Source organism: Populus nigra, chromosome 15, assembly GCF_951802175.1.
Source record: "Populus nigra chromosome 15, ddPopNigr1.1, whole genome shotgun sequence".
NCBI classification, from domain to species: domain Eukaryota; kingdom Viridiplantae; phylum Streptophyta; class Magnoliopsida; order Malpighiales; family Salicaceae; genus Populus; species Populus nigra.
The window spans coordinates 13,481,717-13,502,983 of NC_084866.1; the positions used below are offsets into that span (position 1 = coordinate 13,481,717).

At 32.0% G+C, this 21,267-nt stretch overlaps 3 protein-coding genes across 3 annotated transcripts; 1 reads left to right on the forward strand and 2 right to left on the reverse strand.

Moving 5' to 3' along the window:
* Positions 1-709: 709 nt before the first annotated feature.
* LOC133674842 (umecyanin-like) lies at positions 710-1,969 on the reverse strand. Its single transcript, XM_062096117.1, has 2 exons — positions 1,666-1,969; positions 710-1,240 (listed from the first exon to the last, which is right to left on the reverse strand). The coding sequence occupies exons 1-2, from the start codon at positions 1,838-1,840 to the stop codon at positions 867-869; spliced, it is 549 nt and encodes a 182-aa protein (XP_061952101.1). The 5' UTR covers positions 1,841-1,969; the 3' UTR covers positions 710-866.
* A 3,411-nt stretch (positions 1,970-5,380) lies between these two features.
* Positions 5,381-8,993, reverse strand: LOC133674556 (glucan endo-1,3-beta-glucosidase 14-like). The gene is made up of 3 exons (XM_062095737.1): positions 8,519-8,993; positions 6,563-7,596; positions 5,381-5,683 (listed from the first exon to the last, which is right to left on the reverse strand). Exons 1-3 carry the CDS (start codon positions 8,577-8,579, stop codon positions 5,597-5,599), a joined length of 1,182 nt encoding a protein of 393 aa, XP_061951721.1. The 5' UTR covers positions 8,580-8,993; the 3' UTR covers positions 5,381-5,596.
* Positions 8,994-18,883: 9,890 nt separating this feature from the next.
* LOC133674800 (thylakoid lumenal 16.5 kDa protein, chloroplastic-like) lies at positions 18,884-20,970 on the forward strand. Its single transcript, XM_062096051.1, has 4 exons — positions 18,884-19,331; positions 19,994-20,133; positions 20,449-20,521; positions 20,669-20,970. The coding sequence occupies exons 1-4, from the start codon at positions 18,947-18,949 to the stop codon at positions 20,776-20,778; spliced, it is 708 nt and encodes a 235-aa protein (XP_061952035.1). The 5' UTR covers positions 18,884-18,946; the 3' UTR covers positions 20,779-20,970.
* Positions 20,971-21,267: the final 297 nt, after the last annotated feature.

Here is a 21,267-nt window from a genome sequence, read left to right on the forward strand (position 1 = left end):
TTAAGGCTAGAAGTAATTAAGACTGCATTTATAGTAATTAAAGAAGACTGCTTCAAAACCTGAAAATCTTCGCAGAATCCTTCTTGCTAGGAGAGTTCTCATTTCCACGCGTTTTCACAAGAGAACTTGATTTATAACACAAAATTAAATATACTAAACCTTCCATTGCTTAGCATAATCTATTATCAGAAATTAAATGGGATACATGCGATCAATACACACACACCATATCATCTTCACATGTTTATGTTCTTGTTGTAATCACACATCGAACCAAGCCTTGTGGCAAACAACAAGATATGTATTTGAAATGTTCAATCCATTGAGAATGGAAGGGAGTTGCTCAAGCTTTGCTTCAATGGAGAAAATGAAGGAAAATCTTCAAAATAATTCAGAGGTAATTAGTCTAGGAAGCTTCGTGCCTCTTTCATTTTTTAGGTTAGGATTAGCACCAATGGACAGTATTAAAAAGTTGTCGCAGGAAGTCAATGCAAGGCAACTTGTTGCCATCCAAGGTTAGGTGAGCCTTGCAGGTTAATTATTGTAATAATATAATGGGGCGGCATCATGTTCATAATATCAATGGCCTTCAATCCCTTACGTGGCCAGTGGCATGGCAAAATACTTAAATAATATTTGAGATATTAAAACAAACACAAAGACACGCATACAAAGTCTTTGTCAAGAAAACTAAAAAACAAAATCCCTGTTGATCCGTAAAATCAAACAAGTTTATTCAAATAGAAAATAATAAAAGCCAAAATAATAAAAGCCAACCAATATATCATCAAATGAATGATCAAGTACATAGAAGCTGTATGACACAACACTAGAAAATTAATTGCTACTACGATATGGGCGGCTAGCTAGAAGTAATACATGAAACTTATGGCGATGGACATGAACACCGAAGCAAAGGTAGCAACGAGACTTGAGGAAGCGGAGGGCGGCGGAGGCGGTGACGGCGGCGGCGGCGGCGAAGAAGATGGAGTTGTAGGCGGTGTCCCTGGTGGTGAGGGGGGGGAGGGAGTGCTGCTGGCAGCTACGGTAATGGCTAGTTTTTGACCTCTAGTGCAGTGGTCAGAAAATGTGCAAAAATAGTACTGATTACCCGTGGCATTGAGGGTGATTGTTGCTGGTCCATTTGTTACAACGTTGTTTTGACTGGCTTGGTTGCAATTATCATAGTCACTCTGGGAGACTGTGGCCACATCGTGCGAACCTGTACTGAATGTGAACTCTGCCAAAGCAATAATTTTGTCACATAAATTGAAGCAATCCAACTGGAGAAAATTAAACTATGAATGTTCCAAGTAATTCAGTGTTTCAGAATAGAAAAGAAAAGAAAAGGATAAAAATAAAAAGAAGTGTATATGATTAGAAATAGAAAATAAATGTATTTTTAAAATGAAAAATATAACAAAATAATGTATCTTCACTGTCTCCATTTCTTTTATCTTAAAGCAATTAATATTAATCCATCTCAATTTTGGTATCGAGATTAAGAACTTGAAAATTTATATAATGTTACTCTATAGTTCACCTACTAATCATCTTAGAATTCTTGGATTTAATCTTAGAAGATCAAGACAGGAACTGACAACAAGGATCACAGGTAAAGAAATTGAGTGTTGCAATATTAGCGCTCTGCATGTGCCAACTTACTCAGAGTGTCACCAACGGTGAAGGTTTTGCCTGAAGCCCAGGTAGAGTAGAAAGAGGTGTCAGAAGGGGCTTGCCAACCGGTGTTGTCTCCAACCTCATACTCTGTTGCCTTTGAGCTATGCAGCAGTAGAGATGCAGCTCCTAAAACCACAAAAGCAACGAGAGTACTTCCCATAAATTGGCTGGTGTAGCTAGTAATGTGTGTTCTCAAAAGTTAGGCCACCCCTTCTCCACTACTTGTGTGAGCTTCTCTGGCTAATCTCCTCCTGTATATATAGAGGGAGCTGGGATGTTGTCTTTAGAGAAAATTGGTCCTTTGGGCAATGGACTGTTGCCATTTGGAGGGAGAAGTTTGCAAAATTGACTAGTAATTTTTCCCTTCTTTCTTTTTTATTATGGGGGTAGTTGTTGAATGGCATCAGCATCAAGAAGTAAAAAGGTGAAAATGACTCGATAACACCATGAATAAAACTCATCAAGAATCGGTATTTGTAGTCATGATTTGGGACTCATGCAGAGAAGGTTACACAGTGATTAATTTAGTGTAGTGCAATGGTAATTAATTGTGAACATTCATTAAGGTATTAAAAAAAGAATGCATTCAAGATTGTCACTAATTCTCATTATAAAAAGCTGTCACTAAATCATTCAAAATGTCATCTGACGCTCATTGACACCACTAAACACCTAATAATGATGCTAAAAGTCAATTCTTTTGTATTCAATATGTTTTTTTAAAAAGAAATCAAAGAAAACGAAGGAGTACTTTGAACCATATTCGATTTTATTATGAACAATATGTCACTTTAAACAGAAGATATCAGCTATGAATATTGTCCCTAGCTCTTCAAAATGTATGACTCCATTTGGAATGAATCAACTTTTAACTATTCATGTTTCAATTATGTATTAGATGATAGTTTGATGAGTCACGAGTTGAATAGATTAATCGAGTTAACTCAAGTAAATCGAGTTGTTTTAAGACTTTTATTTAAAAAGAAACATAGTTGAAATGACATGGTTATATATAAAAAAATTTAATTTTTTAAGAGTTAAATTGAATATCACATTAATTTTGACTATGTTAATTAGATCACCAGTTAACTTGATGGATCTTCTAAATTTAATTAAGTCAACTTTCAATTTGATTCGATACAAAACCCGACTCGGGTCAGGTTCATGTCCACATGTCAACAAGTTATCCTCTTGCGGGGACGGGGATGGCTTTTCTAACAATGTTATATATCACTTACAATGTATAGGCAAATGTGAACTATGGTGCTGTCTTCTTCTTTTTTTAATGGTTTCTGGTTTTACATTTAGCTGACCGATGGCTCATGGGATGCCAAGTCGCTAACTACAATATTGAGTGTGGCATCATTCATGTGTTAGGCTGATGAAATGAATGGAAATAAAGAAATTCTAGTCGGTTTATAATATCTTCGTCTTTAAGCCAATGACCAAAAAAAGATGAAGGTGACTGCAGCCTGCAGACATGCATCCAATTGCTCAAGGATATGTATTAGAAGTTGGAAAAAAATATATGTTTATTCTTTTTTGGATTTATATGATCACAATAGGCCTTTGTTCTTCTTCAAGCCAAATTCTTCTTCTTCTTCTTCAAAAATCGAACAATACTTGCAAGAGAGAAGTTTCCCCTGGCTAAACCATGCGTATAAACATGGATGATTTCATTTTCACATTTAATATTTTCTGTGGCCTTAAAGACTAGTTCAATGATAAACATGTCCATTCACCTAAAAAAAAAAGTTTCGATTAAGGGTTCAGATATGACCGATCGATGTAGGTGTTTAAGGTTCTTCCAAATATGTTGAATTTTACTATAATTCAAAGTAAATTTCTGTATTTTTAAAACAAACATCTTTTTTTTTTATTATCTATGTTTTTTAATAACCAAACAGCACCGAAAAGTGACACACAGAGGAAAAAATAGAGGTGTTATTATTTATGTATTTGCGTAAATGAAAGGAAGTTTCACAGAAGATTACTTCATGGATGACATGATAGAAGCCCAAAATGCTGTCACCCCACTTCCAATGAGAAAAAAATGACAAGGTCAACGTTCAAGCACGGCTGCGTTTCTCTAATTTGTTTTCAGGCAGAAAACACTAATAAAGTAAGCCGAAGTTCAACAGACATCATCACTTGATTACATTTTCTAATATTGGATGCATATTTTCTTAGTAATTGAAGTCTATCATAGGGTAGTTAATGACTTGGTGACTCTGATATTGCAAAAGCCTTCACCAGATTCACTTTGATTTGGTAAGAAAATCCTTTTGGTTAGGTTCAGGTTTATTAATAAAATTAAGAAGGGAACACTCATCATCCTCTTACATGTTCTTATTTATTTCTAGAAATTCTTGAACCATTCTAAGCTACTAGCTAGCTAGCTTGGTCTGTTCTCAGTATATTTTATTCATTATTAGGTAGCATGTAATGAGGCTTCTTGATCTTGGGACTCCAAGTGATTGACATTAAGCAGAAATTAATAAATATACTGCAAGTTACTGCAGGCCTGCTGTTAATGCCTGAAAATTAGTTTAAATGAAATTAAAAATCGTTTGTTTTTCAAAGAACAGTAGACAGATATCTTGTTTTGTGGATTTGTGTAGCCTGTTGTCGAAGCCACACCATTGTAGACCATAAAATTTAACCTGGTCTAGCAGGGGCGCATCTGGCCCTCACTCTGCTTCAACAGCAATCGATATTTACATCCTTAGAACTTAGAAGGCCTTTTTAGCTGGAGAAAGATACCATGCAACAAGGACTTTACAATTCTTTTAGCCCAGTATTTGAATGGAGGAGACCAGTTAGCTTAGCCTTGAAATCTTTCAGTGTTTTCACTCAGACACTGATGGAAGCCAACTTGTTTCGAAGATTTGATCGCTCAAATAAACTGTAGGGAGTGAACTTACTATATGTGTAGAGCATACGCTGGGTGCATTTCGTGTTGTTTTCCACATCATGCTAGGCCACAAAGCTCAAACTGCAGACATCTGAGTCCAAGCATCGAGGAATATAACAGTGTGCTAGTAATGAATATGTGATTCTCAAACTAAGATCCATTTACATGCATCCGAGTGCTCAGGAAAGAATTTCAGCACGTCATTGCGATCTATTTGGAGTCCTGCCTCCAAGGCTGTAACATTTAGCAACAAAAAAATCTTTAACCCAACAAACGCACTCCGGACCAAGCTAGATAGTCTCCTATCACTAAACTTACCAACCAACCTGGACTTTGATTCTTATTATTCATACGAAACCAAACTTCTTCTCAGGCGGATAGATGGGGCGATTCAGGAGTTAGTTGACGAAACCGCCATGGGAATGGAGACCGCTCAATATGGATTCATGCTTGCTCTTCATATGCAAAAGAACTATCCAGCATGGCACACAGCATTAAGGTTTGCTATTGCTTCCCATTTCTGATTGCATAACATGGAAGGTTTTTAACTTTAAATGCAGTAAAAATACACAGAAAATCGACCCGTCTCCATGCAGAACTTTTAATCCTTCCAATAAAGCAGCAGATTCTTAAAACGAAATTTGGCTTGAGACAGATGCTTCTAAAGAAACTAGTTCTAGTCATGATCACAAAATCTTTTCGCCTAAATACAACAGCATATGCACAAGAAAGCTATAACAGAAAAAAAAAAAAAAAAACTAAAGGATCTATTTGAGAGAACTAATATACATTTGCTGAAATAGATAAAAAAATCAGCAATTCTGGGGAAATATATTATGCAAATTACAAAATCAATGTTCGTATCTCTTGTACTCTTGAGTGACATGAATGGTATCGAAACCAGTTTGTATTTTTGTACTGTGTTATCTGAATGGTATCGAACCTAGAAATTTTGACTTTCAATGCTGGTTTCGCTCTAATATAATAATGACTGTTCCGACATTATTGTTTCAGAAATAGAATCAAAGCGGCAGCAGAGATTGTCAATATCAATATGTAGGACTTGGTCAAACCTTGAGATTGGACAGCCTGCATGAGCACAAATGAAAGGGGTAGAACGAATAAGAACAGGAAAGAACCTTAATTAGAATTTCGTCATTTAGATAATATTAGGAGTCAGATAATAGAAAAACACATGCAGTCACACATAAACTACTTCATTGTTCTTTCACCTTCCTCAGTTCCCCCCTCCCCATCTTATGATGATGGGCTGTTGATAACTACTGCATACACAATTCCCTCTACTGTTTTGAAAGAGACATGCAAATTCCCTGGTGATAAATTAATATATAACCCCTGAAATTCAGCTTCCAAAAGACAGCACTTTGATGGTTGCTCAAAGAAGAAAATCCTATAGCATCATATAATTTATCATGTCAAGGAATGATTCGAGATAACAGATTATAATCATATATGATATTATAGGTACTCAAATAAACTCAACCCACTGAATGTCTGTAGTTTAGTTGCTGCATAATTCTTGAAGAGAGAAGGATCAGAGACTCAGCAGAATGCGGAATACAATTTAGCATTCCTTGCTAGTAATGAAGTACTGGTAAAAACGAGATCCAAAACGAGCAATTCCAATGATAGATACTATATATTATTAGTTTAGACTCAAATATACCATGCAATGATGTGATTGGGACATTAGGCTCCTACAGTTGGACAAAATGCGGATATATGCCCATAATCCATCTTATCCACAATGCAAGTCCTCGTGGAACAGCGGAGGCCTCCTTTCTTAATTTCCTTTTTCTTCCACTTTAGAAGTGAAATGTAGATGGTAAGCAAGAGAGAGATTTTTCTCAAAATAACCTAATTATTTTTATCAAGAAAATAAACAGTTCGAATCCCAATATGTTGCCTTTTGAATGACCTTGTGTGTTGGTATAAAGAGTCTCGTACCTTCAGAGATAAAAGTGACGATTCTGCAGATGAAAGTCCATGAAACCCAATATCATATGAAATGCTTCCGTCAGGCTTGAAAAGTCCAAAGTTCCTCTCAGAAGTTGGCCCAGACTTCAAATTCTCATTAAATATAGCAAAAATATAGGCCTTCACCACCATTTTTGGCCTAAGTGGAGTACCTTTCTTCTTTGCAAGCCTCTTACGCAGGTTATAATTAAATGTTCTTGCATTATTAACTGTTGCTGCAGCTTCATTAGCATCTCCAAGTGAGGCCCAACCTGTCTCTGTGACTATGACTTCCATCTTTTTGAATCCAGCGTCTTCCAGAGCAGCATAGGTTGCATCAATCTGAGCATCAAGCATGTTATCATAGTGTAAATCTGTTTTCATATCATATATCCCCTTGGTTTTCTGGAAAAGAGCATAATTTATATCAATATTCTCTGGATCACTCATGTAAGCTAGGAAAGGGTAAGCATTCAAGCAGAACGGAGAACCAATTTGTGAGAAGAACTCTAAGAGTGGCTTCATGAATTGAGCAACATTCTCTCTGAATATACACGAAGAGGGAGGGTAAGAATTATCAAAAACAGCTTGTGAATGTGCTGTAGTAATCTGAACTACATCAGCCAAACCAAGCTTATCCACGGCGTTGTAAATATTTTTAACAGCGCCCACAAGAGCTTCCCAGAGTTCATAATCACCTCCTCCTAAAATTTCATTACCCACAGCAATCCCACAAACACTGGTCTTGGGAAGGAATGCTTGCACATTTTCTTTAACCCAAGCCATGGCATGGCTAGCGTTAGCACTCATTTCTTTCACAAACCCATTGGGAAGCCCAACAACAAGTTGAAGCCCAGTGCCACTAAACGCCTTGAGGACACTGTGATCGGCATCATAAATCCGAACATTCTTAATCTTTGCTGCCCTGAGAAGTGTAGCAACTTCATCTGGTGAGGGGATGTTATCTGCAATTCTTCCGTAGTTTATTCCATAGGTTCCGGTGAATGTTTCTGCTGTCAGAAGCTCTGGAAGAAGAAAAAACAAGAATAAGCAATCGTAAAGATAGTTTCTTTAATCACTTCTAATTTGTTTCAAGACCAAAAAGCAACATAGAACAAAAGCAGAAACGATAGATAAGGCCAATGAAATCCTTCAAAATGTATTGAATTATGTAATGAGAATTCAATGATCAAGCAATCATATCCAAAATAAATTTGACTTCTTATTCTAGTTTGATTTTCTTATTCTCTGCTGCGTGTTAACCCTTAGATGCAAGACCAATGAATCCTGATATAAATCATTGAAAAGACATGCTGAAGACTGCTATGGTACAATTCACAGCAGCTCATAGGCTAATATAGAAAGAAAGAAGACTCAATATTTCAGCAGCACTCACATAAAACCGAAGTTCCATTACAGTAAAATCATCCTCAGACAAGGAGCTCTATCAAAGAAACCCTATAACTTCTTTCGGCTCCTTGCTTAGAAACCAAACAAACAAGTGTAATCCACCAAAGGATTATGACACCACAACTTCTATAAACAGCAAAACAATAAAAAATCCATATAAAAAATTAGGAAAGTCACAAAGAAAAATAAAATATCAAGAACAACGAAACAAACTCTCTTAAAAATGTATTAACATGGAGCAACCATGGTAGAAAAAACTAAAAAACAAACACCATACGGTGTTCCAATTGACTACAGTCAATACACTTTCAAGTCACAAAAATTAAAAGCAACCCATGAAAATTTACCTTAAAACAAACAATCCCAATTGCAACAACAAGAAGAATATCATTATTAACATCAAAATACTTAATGATCCAAATTCCATTCAAATAAAAAAAAAGATCAGAGATCAACCCAAGAAAGATAGCAACAAAAAGAACCCATTATACTAATCCAATCGACTAAAGAATAAAGCAGAAGAGAAGAAAAAAGTACCAATCTTTTGAGCAAAGAAGACCAAGAACATAAACAGCAACTGATGATGATGACTTTTCATTGTAAAGATCACAGCCAACCCACCAGAATCAACGAAATAACTAAGCAAAGATCTCTATTTGGATTAACTCCTTTAATGTAACTGAAACTCTTCTTCTTCTTCTATGCAGCTGGTAGTCGCATGCCATAAGACAGAAAAAGATTGTTTCTTTTAACTTTTTTAGCTTCTACACATGGTCAAGTTTCAAACTTTTTCTCCTCGCCATCGATTAGCTTTTTTTGAATCTATTAACTAAGTTTTTAAAGGGGTTTTTGTATCTAAATCTTCTCTATATATACACTTCAAACCCAGGTCTGAAAATTGCAGGAAAAATTGAAGGCAGAAGAGGGTTGAAGGTTTTTTGTTTTGGCGGTCCTTTCCACATGGACTTTTCTTATAGAAGTGAGTGAGGGGTTTTTGTTCGAGTTTTCATGGCTTCATTGAAATTTGTCCTCAACCTATTAATTAATTAATCAATTTTGTGAAAAAGGAAAAAGGACAAATTCATTCAAGTCCCGAGTAAAATATTCTGTCGATTCGGTACTCAAAGTTTTTAACCAGACAATTTAGTCCTCATAGCATTTGATGTTTGTCATCTCTATACCTTCATCTTTAATTGCGTATTACCAAAAAAAAATTAAGATTCTATATGATGATCCACTCTTGATAATGGACTCGTATTTCTTCTTGATGTACTTTCAAAAATCATATGAAAAATATTTATTAAACTAAATTTTAGTTCAAGAGAGAACATGAAGTACTCTTCAAGGGAAATTTTTTTACATACCAGCATTAAATTCTTAATACTCTTTGCTTTCGTTATATTCTTATATTCCAATTATTTATTTTTTGAATTTTTTTTCCAACAACCTAATTAGCAAGTATGGTATTTATACAACTAAAGATTTAATGCATGGATAATGACTTGTATTTCTAATCATAATTTATAAATTAGTCATTTTTATTTTTTTAAGCGTTTAATCCTAATCTTATATCCCAAAATAATGGATTAATCCTCAAATTATGAGAATATTTATTATTATGCTAGTTTATGTTTTTTTATCTAATTATAAAAAAAAATTATTTGGATGGCCAAATAACTTCTGTATTTGTATTGGGCCCTACAAATAATTGTATTTTCTTAATTTTAGTTTTGTAGAAGCTAAAATAACATGTTTTTCTTTCACAAAGATTTAGTTTTTATTTATTTTATATGTAAAAATTAATCTCATAACAGTTTTAACCGGGTATGTCTTTCTTAAAACATAAATTTTTAAAAAAACATAATTATAAATATTTTTTTAATCACAATCACAAAAACTTACCACAAATCAAACGCGCGCTACAACTCCATTATATACCTATTTCAACAGAATTCAGTAAATTTGCAACAATTGTGTCCCTTGTTAAGCAAGATTCGGTGCTTTGATGATGGTTCATGCAATTAGGCATTTGGGAGCATTCAAATTATCTGAATTCAACACATACAGTTAAGGAATCGAATTACTGAGTTTTTAAATAGACTAAATTAAAAATTATTTGATACTTAAGGGACCAATGTGTCACTTGACCAAAATAATTTTCCTTCCCTGCCTTGCGAGTGAACAGCAATGCTGTTTGCACTTATTGGTGTCTGTTCGCATCCCTGGTTGGAACTTGGAACTTGGAAGTATTGCATTTATTCTTACAAACCACGCGCTTACCATGCACGCTCCTCGAAGGGAGATATAAAATGGACAAACAAAACTAATTGTGGATTAGGTGAGTTAGGTGAATTACATCAAAAATAAATTTTCGATTATTGGTTTAGTTTACCAAGAAAAAAATTGGTAGATTTGGATGTTATATACTATAATTAAGTGCTTTTTTTAATGATCATGATATGTTTTGGATCAATTTTCATTTATTAAAATCTAGTTTTTTTTATCAGTTGTGTTTTAAATAAATTATTGATGTTTTATTCTTAGAATTTTTTAAAATTCAAACTTATATTAATAATAATAATAATATAAAACATACACTTGTCATCGAATTAACACATGGAGAGTAGGAATTGAGCTCAAGTATTTGTGTCTAAAAATACTAGTTTATTATTTTTTTTAACGAGTTAAATACATATAGTTTAAATTATTTAAATATTATTTTAGGAAGAAAATTTAACACTGCTAAGCTTTTTCATCATGTTATCTTAAGTTACAAGTACTTGTGAAAATCATTGCCCAACTAACTATATGGTAATATATGTTTCATGTCATTAGGGTTTTAGCTTGGCTATCATTTGGGTTAATATGATTGTTCTCTCTAAAAAACGCTAATGACATCATTAAAATACCATTAAGTTATCAATTAATTTATTTAGATGTTAATTATTAAGAAAAACCTCAAACTAGCCCTTCACCTGTACACTCATTTCAATTGAGTCCCAAATCAAAAGATTTTATCAATTCAGTCTTGAATACTTTTTAAAAAAATCATTAAGATTTTCTAGTAATAATTAATTATATTTTTGACCCCATGTCCACATTTTATGCTACAATACAATGTTGTTCTAAAAACAATAACAAAAAGATTAACATAAATTGGTGTATGATATTTAAATAATATTTGACAGATTGTTTTTTATTTAAAAATATATTAAAATAATATTTTTTTATTTTTTAAATTTTATTTTTGATTTTAATAAATTAAAGTAATAGAAAAATATAAAAAATATTTTTTAAAAAACACTATGCAACAGTAGGGAAAAAGAGACCTTAGTGAGAGGATAGTCATCGTGCTTTATGTTTTGGAAATAAAAGCACACTATTTGTAAAGCGCGTGGTTAAGTGGTTCTACTTTTTGAAAACGTAAATTGACTTACTTTTGACCGAGCCTCTCCAGTCTTGCCAAGTGTCATTTCTGAAGAAAAAGAAAAAGAAAAAACAACAGCAATGGATGGCGATGGCAAGAAGAGGAAATTACTTGACACTTGACCAGTTAAAAAGGAAAAAAGGATTCATGGAGTTTACGTGGCACTTACATATGGTGCTTGTCGGGATGATAATTGTATCCACTTTATAAAAGTATATTTTTTTTATATTTTAATAGATGAGCATGGAAGGTCGATAGAAGGATTTTTTTTATAAAAAAATAATAATTAAGGGATGGATAATATATTACCTGTCCCCTTAATAAAAATAAAAAGAAGCAAGAGGAGGCACGCTGCCTTGGTCCTTTGTTGTAGCTATCAATTTTATTTTTTATATATTTTAAATTTTTTTTTACTATATTCACCTGCCCTTTAATTTTAAAATATTTTTTAAATATTATAATTGTAATATCCTATAACTATAACGATAGGTGATGACTTGATAACTGGTCTTATTAGTAGTACTGGTTGCTAACTTGTCAGATACGTTTTGGAGCCATGTGTGGTCGTCAAGAACAAATCAATGAGGGTGGTAAGGTTCAAAGCGGATAATATCTAGCAGGTTAGGTCGGGCTGTTACAATAATAATTTTTATTTGAACTTTAATAATTTTTTTCAATTGTTATCTATACGTTATGAGAATAATAATACTAATAATAAATAGTTCATAAAAATTTGATTCAAATTGTTTGTTTATTTTTAAAACATTTTGAACATGATTTTGTAATATTTATAATTTTTTAGATTTTTAAACACAAAAAATTTAAACATGCTAGTTTGATATTTTTTTAACAGAAACAATGATTTCAATTAAAAACATTACGTTTGCTAAGAAAAACACGAGATATATTAATAAAAATACTTATCTTGGTGAAAAAAATAATTTAAAAATAATTTATTTGAATGTTTGATAATAATATCAAGAGATGTAGATATTTTTAAAGTTTAAAGAAAATTTGGTTCCCCTGATAAAACACATACATACATATAAAGTAGTAAATATCTATTGAAATATGATCGATAAAGAAATCCATATCCCTTGATTTGATAGAACTCCATTTCCTAATGTATATTCGTTTTCGTAGAGGTCCTCTAATTTACATATCAGTCCTCGTCCAAGGAAGACTTCCACTGCAACTACTACACATGATTTTTGTTTCCATAATCGATTTTGATTAGATAAAATAAACAAATAATTAAAAGTCAAACAAAGTTAATTGAAGTGATTTTCAAAAGAATTATATAAATGATATTATTATTATTATTAGTATTAGTATTATTATATGAATTTTGCTGGAGAAAACATATATAGCTGTGGAGGGAATGTTCTTCTGTCTTCCCAGCGACTGGTTTTTCCCTTTTAGTTTTTTTTTTCCTGAACGGGTCATGCATGGAATTCTGTGGTGTTTAAATTATAATTACTAAATTTTATAGTATAAGAGAGAGATAAATATAAGGATAGAAAAACATGAGATAGAGAATTAAAAAAATAATTTTTAAAGAGAAAAAATATTATTAGCATTTTTAATTATTTATATGTGATTTTCTATTCTCTGCTTGTGTTTATTTATCTCCTATATTATAAATATTAATAGTTATAGTTTCAGTGTAATAAATTTTTCTCATCATCACACCCGTTTGGTGTAATGGTTAATTAAGTTGAAGAAACAAAGCAACGTTGTTGAGGGGTCGTATCCTTTAATAATAATAATAATAATAATAATAACTTGAAAAACCACATAACGAGGTTATTTTTATACTTTTAATTTTTTTTATTAATTACTCAAGTTATTTTTCATTATTTCTTTTTAATTTTATACTTTATTTTTTTTTAATTACTCATGTTATTTTTAAACTATCTAATTTAACTGAATCATGTTAATTTTTATATAGTTTAATTTTAAATTGGAGTCAGACAGCAAATGAAATCGAGAGGGTTTTTTATTAACTTTATTTTTTTTATTAACTATATTTTTAGATTTTATTTTTTAAACTGATCAAGTTAATTGATTTATATTAAAAATTTTTTTATATAATTTAATTTTAAATTCAAACTAAGATAGGATTAGATTAATTTTTTTTAATATTATCTTTAATGATAATGTAAAATAATTTATTTATTTATTTATTATTAAATTAAATTAGGGTTTGCCTGTAAACAAAGTAATAGTCAAACAACTTGCAGTGTTCCATCTTAGACATAAATGAGTCATTATTGCAGCCCTCTATAAAAGTTTGACGCGCAAACCATGTATTTAAAAGCAAGAAGGCATGAAAGACAAACAAGCTTTAGTGTGTTCATTAAGTTGGTGGGCACTTACGAATGGAGGATTTGCAGAACAATCAGCTTTAGCACAAATTCAAAGCTGACAAATTTGACAGATAGTGAACGGCTGATGTCGACCCAATTTGACAAGAATATTTTATCAGAGTGTTTCCACTCTAAAAATACCCTAATGCCACGTCGATATTCTACTTTAATTAGAAAGGGACTGTGAATGGAGAGATTTGAGAACAAACTGGATTCAATGGTATGATTTATTACTAGGATCATCTTGGATTTACGTTCAGAAAATTATACATACCCTGAAAGGGATAGGGACTTTTTTTTTATTTATTCTAAATTCTGGTGCTTGAAAGATTAATTCAGTCGAGCTGGTGGTTTATTAAGAAACAAAACTTTTTTTGAAAGATAATGTGATTCATATATAAGATTTAAACTTAAAATTTTATTTTAAAAAATAAATATTGAATTACTTAAACCAACCTTAGAGTATTCCATAGTCACATCAAGTCTCTCATGCTTGCATACGTAATACTTCAGAGGAAGACAAGTTTTTTTCATGATGGTGTTGGAGCTACCTAACATGTGAACGTAATTTGCCGATCGATTGATGCATAAACGTGGGACGGCATACTGATGTGATGGCTTGAGCGAGTCGACATGCGGGTGAGTGTGATGAAATTAAAACCAGAAGCAGCTTTGCTTGTATTAATACTGATTTTACAGTGTGGTTGCGGGTGAATTTTAAATAATTTTTTATATTAAAATATATGTTAATAATATTTTTTATTTTAAAAAAATTATTTTTAATATCAGCACATCAAAACTATAAAAAACATACAAACTATATTAAATTTTAACAAAAAAAATTTAAATTTTCTGGGAACACGAGTTGAACCACGTTTCCAAACATTAAAGTGGATTATCTTAACCCTAGCAAGCACCACGAAATTTCACTAGCATCTCATTCCTCTACATATGATTGCTTGGAGCACAAGAGTCTTGTAGGTTTCAACTCATTTTCTATATATCTTCATATATAGACGAAGAAAAAGATTACACAACCTTTCAAGCTCCCCACTCTCGTGCTTCATCATTGGTTACAAAAATCTATTTTATCATGAGGTTAGGCAACAGGATAATTCATAAAAATTAAGAAACCTGGAAAAAGGAGGCTGATCAAGTCCATAATTAAGAATACACACCGATAATGTGCAAAACCAAAAAAGATGTTCAGATCATAACGATTCAAGGTAAGGAATACAATCGCAGAGAGTGAAAGTGGACATTAAAAGTGAGAAAAGTTCATCTTTATATTAAAGTGTCTGCCATGGAAGTGATTGTGTGCCAACAGCGATGGAGTCTTTTTCATTTAAAAATATGTTTAAATAATTTTTTTATATTTATTTTTAATATTAGTAAATCAAAACAATTTAAAAATATAAAAAATAATTTTAAATAAAATAAATTTAAATTTTTTTAAAAACACACAGCTAATTGTGTTCCCAACATGCTATAAGACTTAAAAGTCAGATATATAGTTATGTCTGATATGTCTGAATATAGTTATTAAACTCGGTTTGTTCTAATTGATCCGTTTAGAATCTAAAGCATGATGCAGGCTAGGTTTTTAGTTAAATTGAACATGATTTGTTCCGGTAGATAAACTCGGAACATGAAATACAATTGAAGTTAGATATTAACTTGATAAAACTTGATTAACCAACGCATTATAATTTGTAATTCACCTAGTTAAAGTCGGCAGGTGATGATGCATCATCAATAAAATCTACGAAAAAGAAAGAATTGATTTGAAAATCCAATGACGCGTCCCCCAATCGATTCCGACGCTGGAGCTGACAGCAACTTTGCATACGTATACGATATTAAAGTGCCATCTTTAGTTTAAGGAAATGGAGCTTGGTTATTAAGGTTAACAAAGCTGTCGTCCATGGAGAAGAACCCTTTGGCCTTTGGCCCTTTTTCCCTCACCAGCTGCTATGCTACACGCAGGGGAATCCACTTTTTCATTATCTTTTGACGAGTCCCTTGTAATTAATGGATTCTCTTTTTGGATGAGAGTGGCATCTGCCAACCACCACAGTAAGCATCAATAACTTGATGGTATTACACACGAGGCTTGTAGCTCAGTGGTTTTGGCAGGTTTTGCCCTGCCTGAGTGTCTTGGTTCGAGCCCTTGTATGTACTAGTACATGAAGGTTTAACTGTTGTGGTCAATTCGTATAATTTGTTCCGCCCCCGTCTCGGGTTCGACCCTCTATGTATACGCCTGTCATCCCCGCGGTGCCTTACCTGCTCCTGGGCTTGCAGGATGTCCAGCGGGCCGTGGGGAATAGTCGTGGTGCGCGTAAGCTGGCCCGGACACCCCACGTAAATCCAAAAAAAAAAAATAACTTGATGGTATTGGCCTGGTGGTGGGAGAAGCTTATTTTTTTTTACTGTTTCTAGATTTGAGTCCTCGTGTATATGGTTCGGACATCCACGTAAATAAAAAAATAAAAAAATAACTTCGACTCAATAATATATTAATTCGTATATGATAATCACTGGAGGTTTATATGGTCATTAACTTCAGAGCTCATGGAATTAGTTGAAGTGCACACAAATTGACCTAGACACCCACGTTAAACTAAAAAAAAAAAAGTTCGACTCAATAATACATTAATAGTATTATTTGTATTGTTTTAAAAGTTATTTTAAAAAAATTAAAAAATTTTAATTCTTTTTTACTTTAAATTAATTTTTTCGGGATGAATTTTAGATTGTTTTGAAATGACGATGTAAAAAATAAATTTTAAAAAATAAAAAAATATTATTTTAATACATTTATAAATAAAAAAACATAATTATTCCTATAATACTAAACCGGGCTCTTACATTAATAGTATTTGTATTGTTTTAAAAGTGATTCCAAACAATATTGTATTGTTTTAAAAGTGATTCCAATCAGAAGTTGAAAATTTTTTATTTTGTTTTTACTTTAAATTAATTTTTTTGAGTGATTTTAGATTATTTTAAAGGATTAATGTAAAAAATAAATTATAAAAAATAAAATAAATTATTATTTTAATATATTTTTAAATAAAAAATATTTTAAAAAATAATAACTATTTCATAATATTCATTCATGTATATTTGTTTTTGCTGCGTTTGCTTTTTAGCAGGGAGATCTGCCATATTTTTTTTAAAAAAACTCCGCAACAAAGAAAAAGATGTTTGCCTAATGACCCATTTGCTAACTTTGCTACGAGGCGAACTATCTAACGACTTACAGCCCATGACATGTGCAGTGTTTGGTAATGTTTTTAGATCATATTATAATTTAAAAGATGTTTTGTTTTTATTATTTGAACTTGCTTTTCATTTTAAATTGTGATAAAAATTTGAGTTTGAGAAAAATTATAATTTTTAACTTTTTTAAAAAAAATTATCATTTAATCTTGATTTGGATAATCAATTGTTAACTTGGATTAATGAAAGGTGAGTTTATTCTTAATTCTCAAATTGCTTGGAGTATATATTTTAATGTGAATAATTAAAAATTGAATAACTTGATAACACATATCACTAGAGTACCTTCTAATATTTAATATGATTCTTATTATAATAAAAGTAAATTCATTGCTATATCATCTATCTTTAACTTGTTACTAAAAATTTGCAATATATTTAGCAAGAATAAGTTTTATAAGGTTGATGCTTCAGATATTTTCAGAGGCTTAAACCTATTAATAAATAAGTGGATTTTTTCCCCATATTATCATCCAAAATTTCAATCTTAAAAAAAGCTCTATGAAAATTAATATTTCTGAATGTATTGATCTAAGCATTAATTATTTATTTAAAACTGATCAATATTTGATGTTTATATTCTATCTAATAATACCTTTATGATTAATACAAAAAATAAAAATAATAATAATTTAGGTAGTACAAACTTATATCATTGCAAACAATATTCTTTTGTAGTTAATGTGATATCCTTAAACTAAATTAAAAGACTATGAGTATGTTTGGTATTATGGTACTAGTTGTTTTTTAAAATATTTTTTATTCATAAATAAATTTAAATAATATTTTTTTAATTTATTTTTGACATCAGCACATCAAAACAACAATAATAAAAAAATATATTTAAGCAAAAACACAATTAATATTTTTTTGAAACATGGGACCAGTTACATTTCCAAACAAGCTCTACATCCATTTAAAAATATTTAGCAAGGACACTCATTCTCAAAATAAATAATATTATAATATTAGAAATTATTCTTGTCAAAATCGAGAGTTGACTCATAAAATCATACAATTTTATGAGTGAATTATATCTAACATGTAATCAAACTAAAAACTCAAAAAACAATAAAATCAGACTTTATTCGTGCAAAATCAGTAAAATCAAACCGAGTTTACGAGTTTATAAAAAGCATAAGATAAGTGATTTTTTAGGTTTTATATGAATAACTGATCAATTGGTTCTGGGTTTTTCATAAACTGGTTGACCAGTTATTTATGAGTCAATTATATTTAACATGCAAAATTGAATTAAAAACTCAAAAAACAATAAAATCAGATTTTATTCGTGCAAAATCAGTAAAATCAAACCGAGTTTACGAGTTTATAAAAGGTATAAGATAAGTGATTTTTTTGGTTTTATATGAATAACTGATCGACTGGTTCTAGGTTTTTCATAAACTGGTCGACTAGTTATCTTATTATTTTTAATTTTTTATGTATTTTAAGGTACTTGAATTATTTATTTTATTTTTATTTTAATTATGTTATACTATTATTCACTACTTAGCTGAAATTATTGATATATATTTAACTTAAAAAATTACTAAATTTATATTGTATTTCTCCGAGCAGTGAAAAAGAAAAAGACAAAAAATTATATAACAATGATTTTGGTTCCTCTTTCATGGGGGAAATAAACAAAAAATAAAAAAGGAAATTTTCTATGTCAAGTTGAAAGTTTTGAAGCAAAAATAAATAAATAAATAAAAAGATTGCCGGACAAGAATTCCCTAGTGCATTTGAAAAATGACTGGGTCAGATTACGGAATCCAGCAAACCTTATCATCAAGAATAAAAACTTCCAAACTATCAACACCTCTAATTTTTCCCACCAAAAAATACAAGAAACAAAAAAAAAAAAATAATAAATCAAGAAAAATGGCGACAACATTTCTCTCGACTGCAAAACCCTTCCTCTCCTCTTCAACACCATCTTCTTTATCATCCCTAACAAATAGACCTCTCCAGTTTTCTTGTCCACAACAAAAATGTAATCCCAGGAGACCATTGACTTCATGCAAAGCTCTCAGTGACGAGTCACTTCCAGTACCAGCCGCCTCTCCAATTATTATAACAAGAAGAAGCCTGTCCATTTGCTTCTTAACCAGCTTTGTATTTTCATTGGCAAGTAGAGGTAGTTCTAGTGCCAATGCAGCTATACTAGAAGCTGATGATGATGAAGAATTATTGGAGAAAGTTAAGAGGGACAGAAAGAAAAGGTTAGAAAGACAAGGAGTTATTAGCTCAGCTAACAAGGAAAAAGGTTATATCCTTTTGGATTCTTTCATAGCCATGCATCTAGAATGTGTATAATTTTGATTGGACCCGTGTTTTGTTTTTTCTTGATTCTGTTTATTATTGATGAATTTTTGGTGCCTTCATTCTAATTTGATTGTCATCTTCTCATCTCTATATATAAATATATATGGAGCAATGATTGAAAATGAAGCTTGACTATTCAGCTACTGTTCTTTGTGGCTGTGTGAGAGACTTGCCTTCTTGCAAGTCTCGACTGCATGGATCTTTCAAATTGGGGTGTTATGCATCTCATTTCTCATGAAGAACGTGGTTAAGATTATCTTATTGCAGTCACCACAATTGAACCCTTTTTTTTTATTGTTTGTTTTGAGCATAAACTTGTTGATATCATATTCTGGAGGAAGCATTTATGCACTTGAGTTATTTTTTCTCTCTCTCTCTCAGCAGTAAGCACATTAACTCAGTCTAGTGATTCACCGCGGACCATGCATTTATGCACTTGAGTTATTTTTTCTATCTCTCTGCAGTAAGCACTTTAACTCAGTTTAGTGATTCACCGAGGACCATTTTTTAAGATCTTACTCAGCGCATTGTCAATTTCTGATTGAATGATGTTTTCTGTGACATATATGGTATTAATTTATGGAATAAAATGATCTGTTGCAGGATATTTGCAAGATCTTGTGTACAAGCTAAGTAAAGTAGGGCAAGCCATAGACAACAATGATCTATCTACTGCTAGTTCGGTTCTTGGGGGTAGCACTGATATTGATTGGGTTAAGAAGGCTAACATTGCCTTCACCAAGGTAAAGGCAATTATTTATGTTCTTGATGTTGTTTGTATATTAGTTGCCTGCATTGTTCTTCTTCTTGAAGAAATCCCTTGCTGCCATTGATGCCTTTGCCTTCACCAAGGTAATCATTGGAGGGGTAGAGTCCAACCATTGGATTCTATAAAAAATGCTGTTCTGTAGAACTAAAGATTAATGTTTCAGCATTCCTGAGATTCCCCTTTTGTATTAAAGTCTTGATTTCGTAATGATGAAATTTTTGTGAATCCATGTGTATAGCATGATTCTTTTCTGATAGATTCTGATTACTTCGGTACCGTTTCTCTGCAGCTGAGCTCTAGCCCTGAAGAAAAGATAGAGGTGGACACCTTTAATTCCTCTCTATCTTCTTTAATTTCATCAGGTTTGTTATTTTCCCACTGTCTTCACTCGGGATCTATGACTTTGATTTCTGCCACACATTTCAACATGGTCATTACAATCTGGGTCTCTGGCAGTAGTCCAGCAGACATCAATGGTTGTATAACTTGATTTTGTTTTCACTTTGCAGTTACTAGCAATGACATTGAATCCTCCAAAACTGCTTTTGTATCATCAGCCACTGCTTTTGAGAAATGGACAAACTTGACAGGGCTGTTTGGACAACTCAAAGGGCTTTGAAAGGAATCTGGGTTACGATCCTCTTTGTTCATTTCCTTTTTGTTGCGACGAACATTTGAAGCTCACTGGTTTCTCACCCTGGCTCATATCATTCAATTCTTCTCTTCTCTTTTCTTCTTAGTCCGAGTAGTTCCCACAATTCAAGATCAACATGCTATTTTGCTTGCACGCGAGTTGCAATTCCATGCCCAATGTTTCTGAGCTTCGGTTACGAGTTAAAATATTTTTCACCAAGCATTGCAAATATTCTCCTATTGGTGACACGAGGCTACTTTCATGCGAAGCAATTTCAAGTCAAAGTGAACTAAATTAAGGAACATGTATTAGAACGCGAACTCAAAACAAAGTATGTGAATCCTAATGTTGTACAGCTTCGACATGTACTAGAGAGGCCGAAGCAGGTTCATCAGTCATGATTCACCTGTCTTCATCCCAATCCTTGCTCCTCCATTCTTCTGCTACTATCCAAGAAACAGGGAATCAGTAACT

Excerpts from the sequence above, each read along its gene's own strand:
- LOC133674800 (XM_062096051.1), top strand. The coding sequence starts at position 18,947 with ATGGCGACAACATTTCTCTCGACTGCAAAACCCTTCCTCTCCTCTTCA. Across the intron at positions 20,134-20,448 it reads CTAACATTGCCTTCACCAAG|CTGAGCTCTAGCCCTGAAGA; the intron begins GTAAAGGCAATT and ends GTTTCTCTGCAG. Across the intron at positions 20,522-20,668 it reads ATCTTCTTTAATTTCATCAG|TTACTAGCAATGACATTGAA; the intron begins GTTTGTTATTTT and ends TTCACTTTGCAG.
- LOC133674842 (XM_062096117.1), bottom strand. The coding sequence starts at position 1,840 with ATGGGAAGTACTCTCGTTGCTTTTGTGGTTTTAGGAGCTGCATCTCTA. Across the intron at positions 1,241-1,665 it reads CACCGTTGGTGACACTCTGA|AGTTCACATTCAGTACAGGT; the intron begins GTAAGTTGGCAC and ends TTGCTTTGGCAG.
- LOC133674556 (XM_062095737.1), bottom strand. The coding sequence starts at position 8,579 with ATGAAAAGTCATCATCATCAGTTGCTGTTTATGTTCTTGGTCTTCTTT. Across the intron at positions 7,597-8,518 it reads CTTCTTTGCTCAAAAGATTG|AGCTTCTGACAGCAGAAACA; the intron begins GTACTTTTTTCT and ends TTCTTCTTCCAG. Across the intron at positions 5,684-6,562 it reads CGTCACTTTTATCTCTGAAG|GCTGTCCAATCTCAAGGTTT; the intron begins GTACGAGACTCT and ends GTGCTCATGCAG.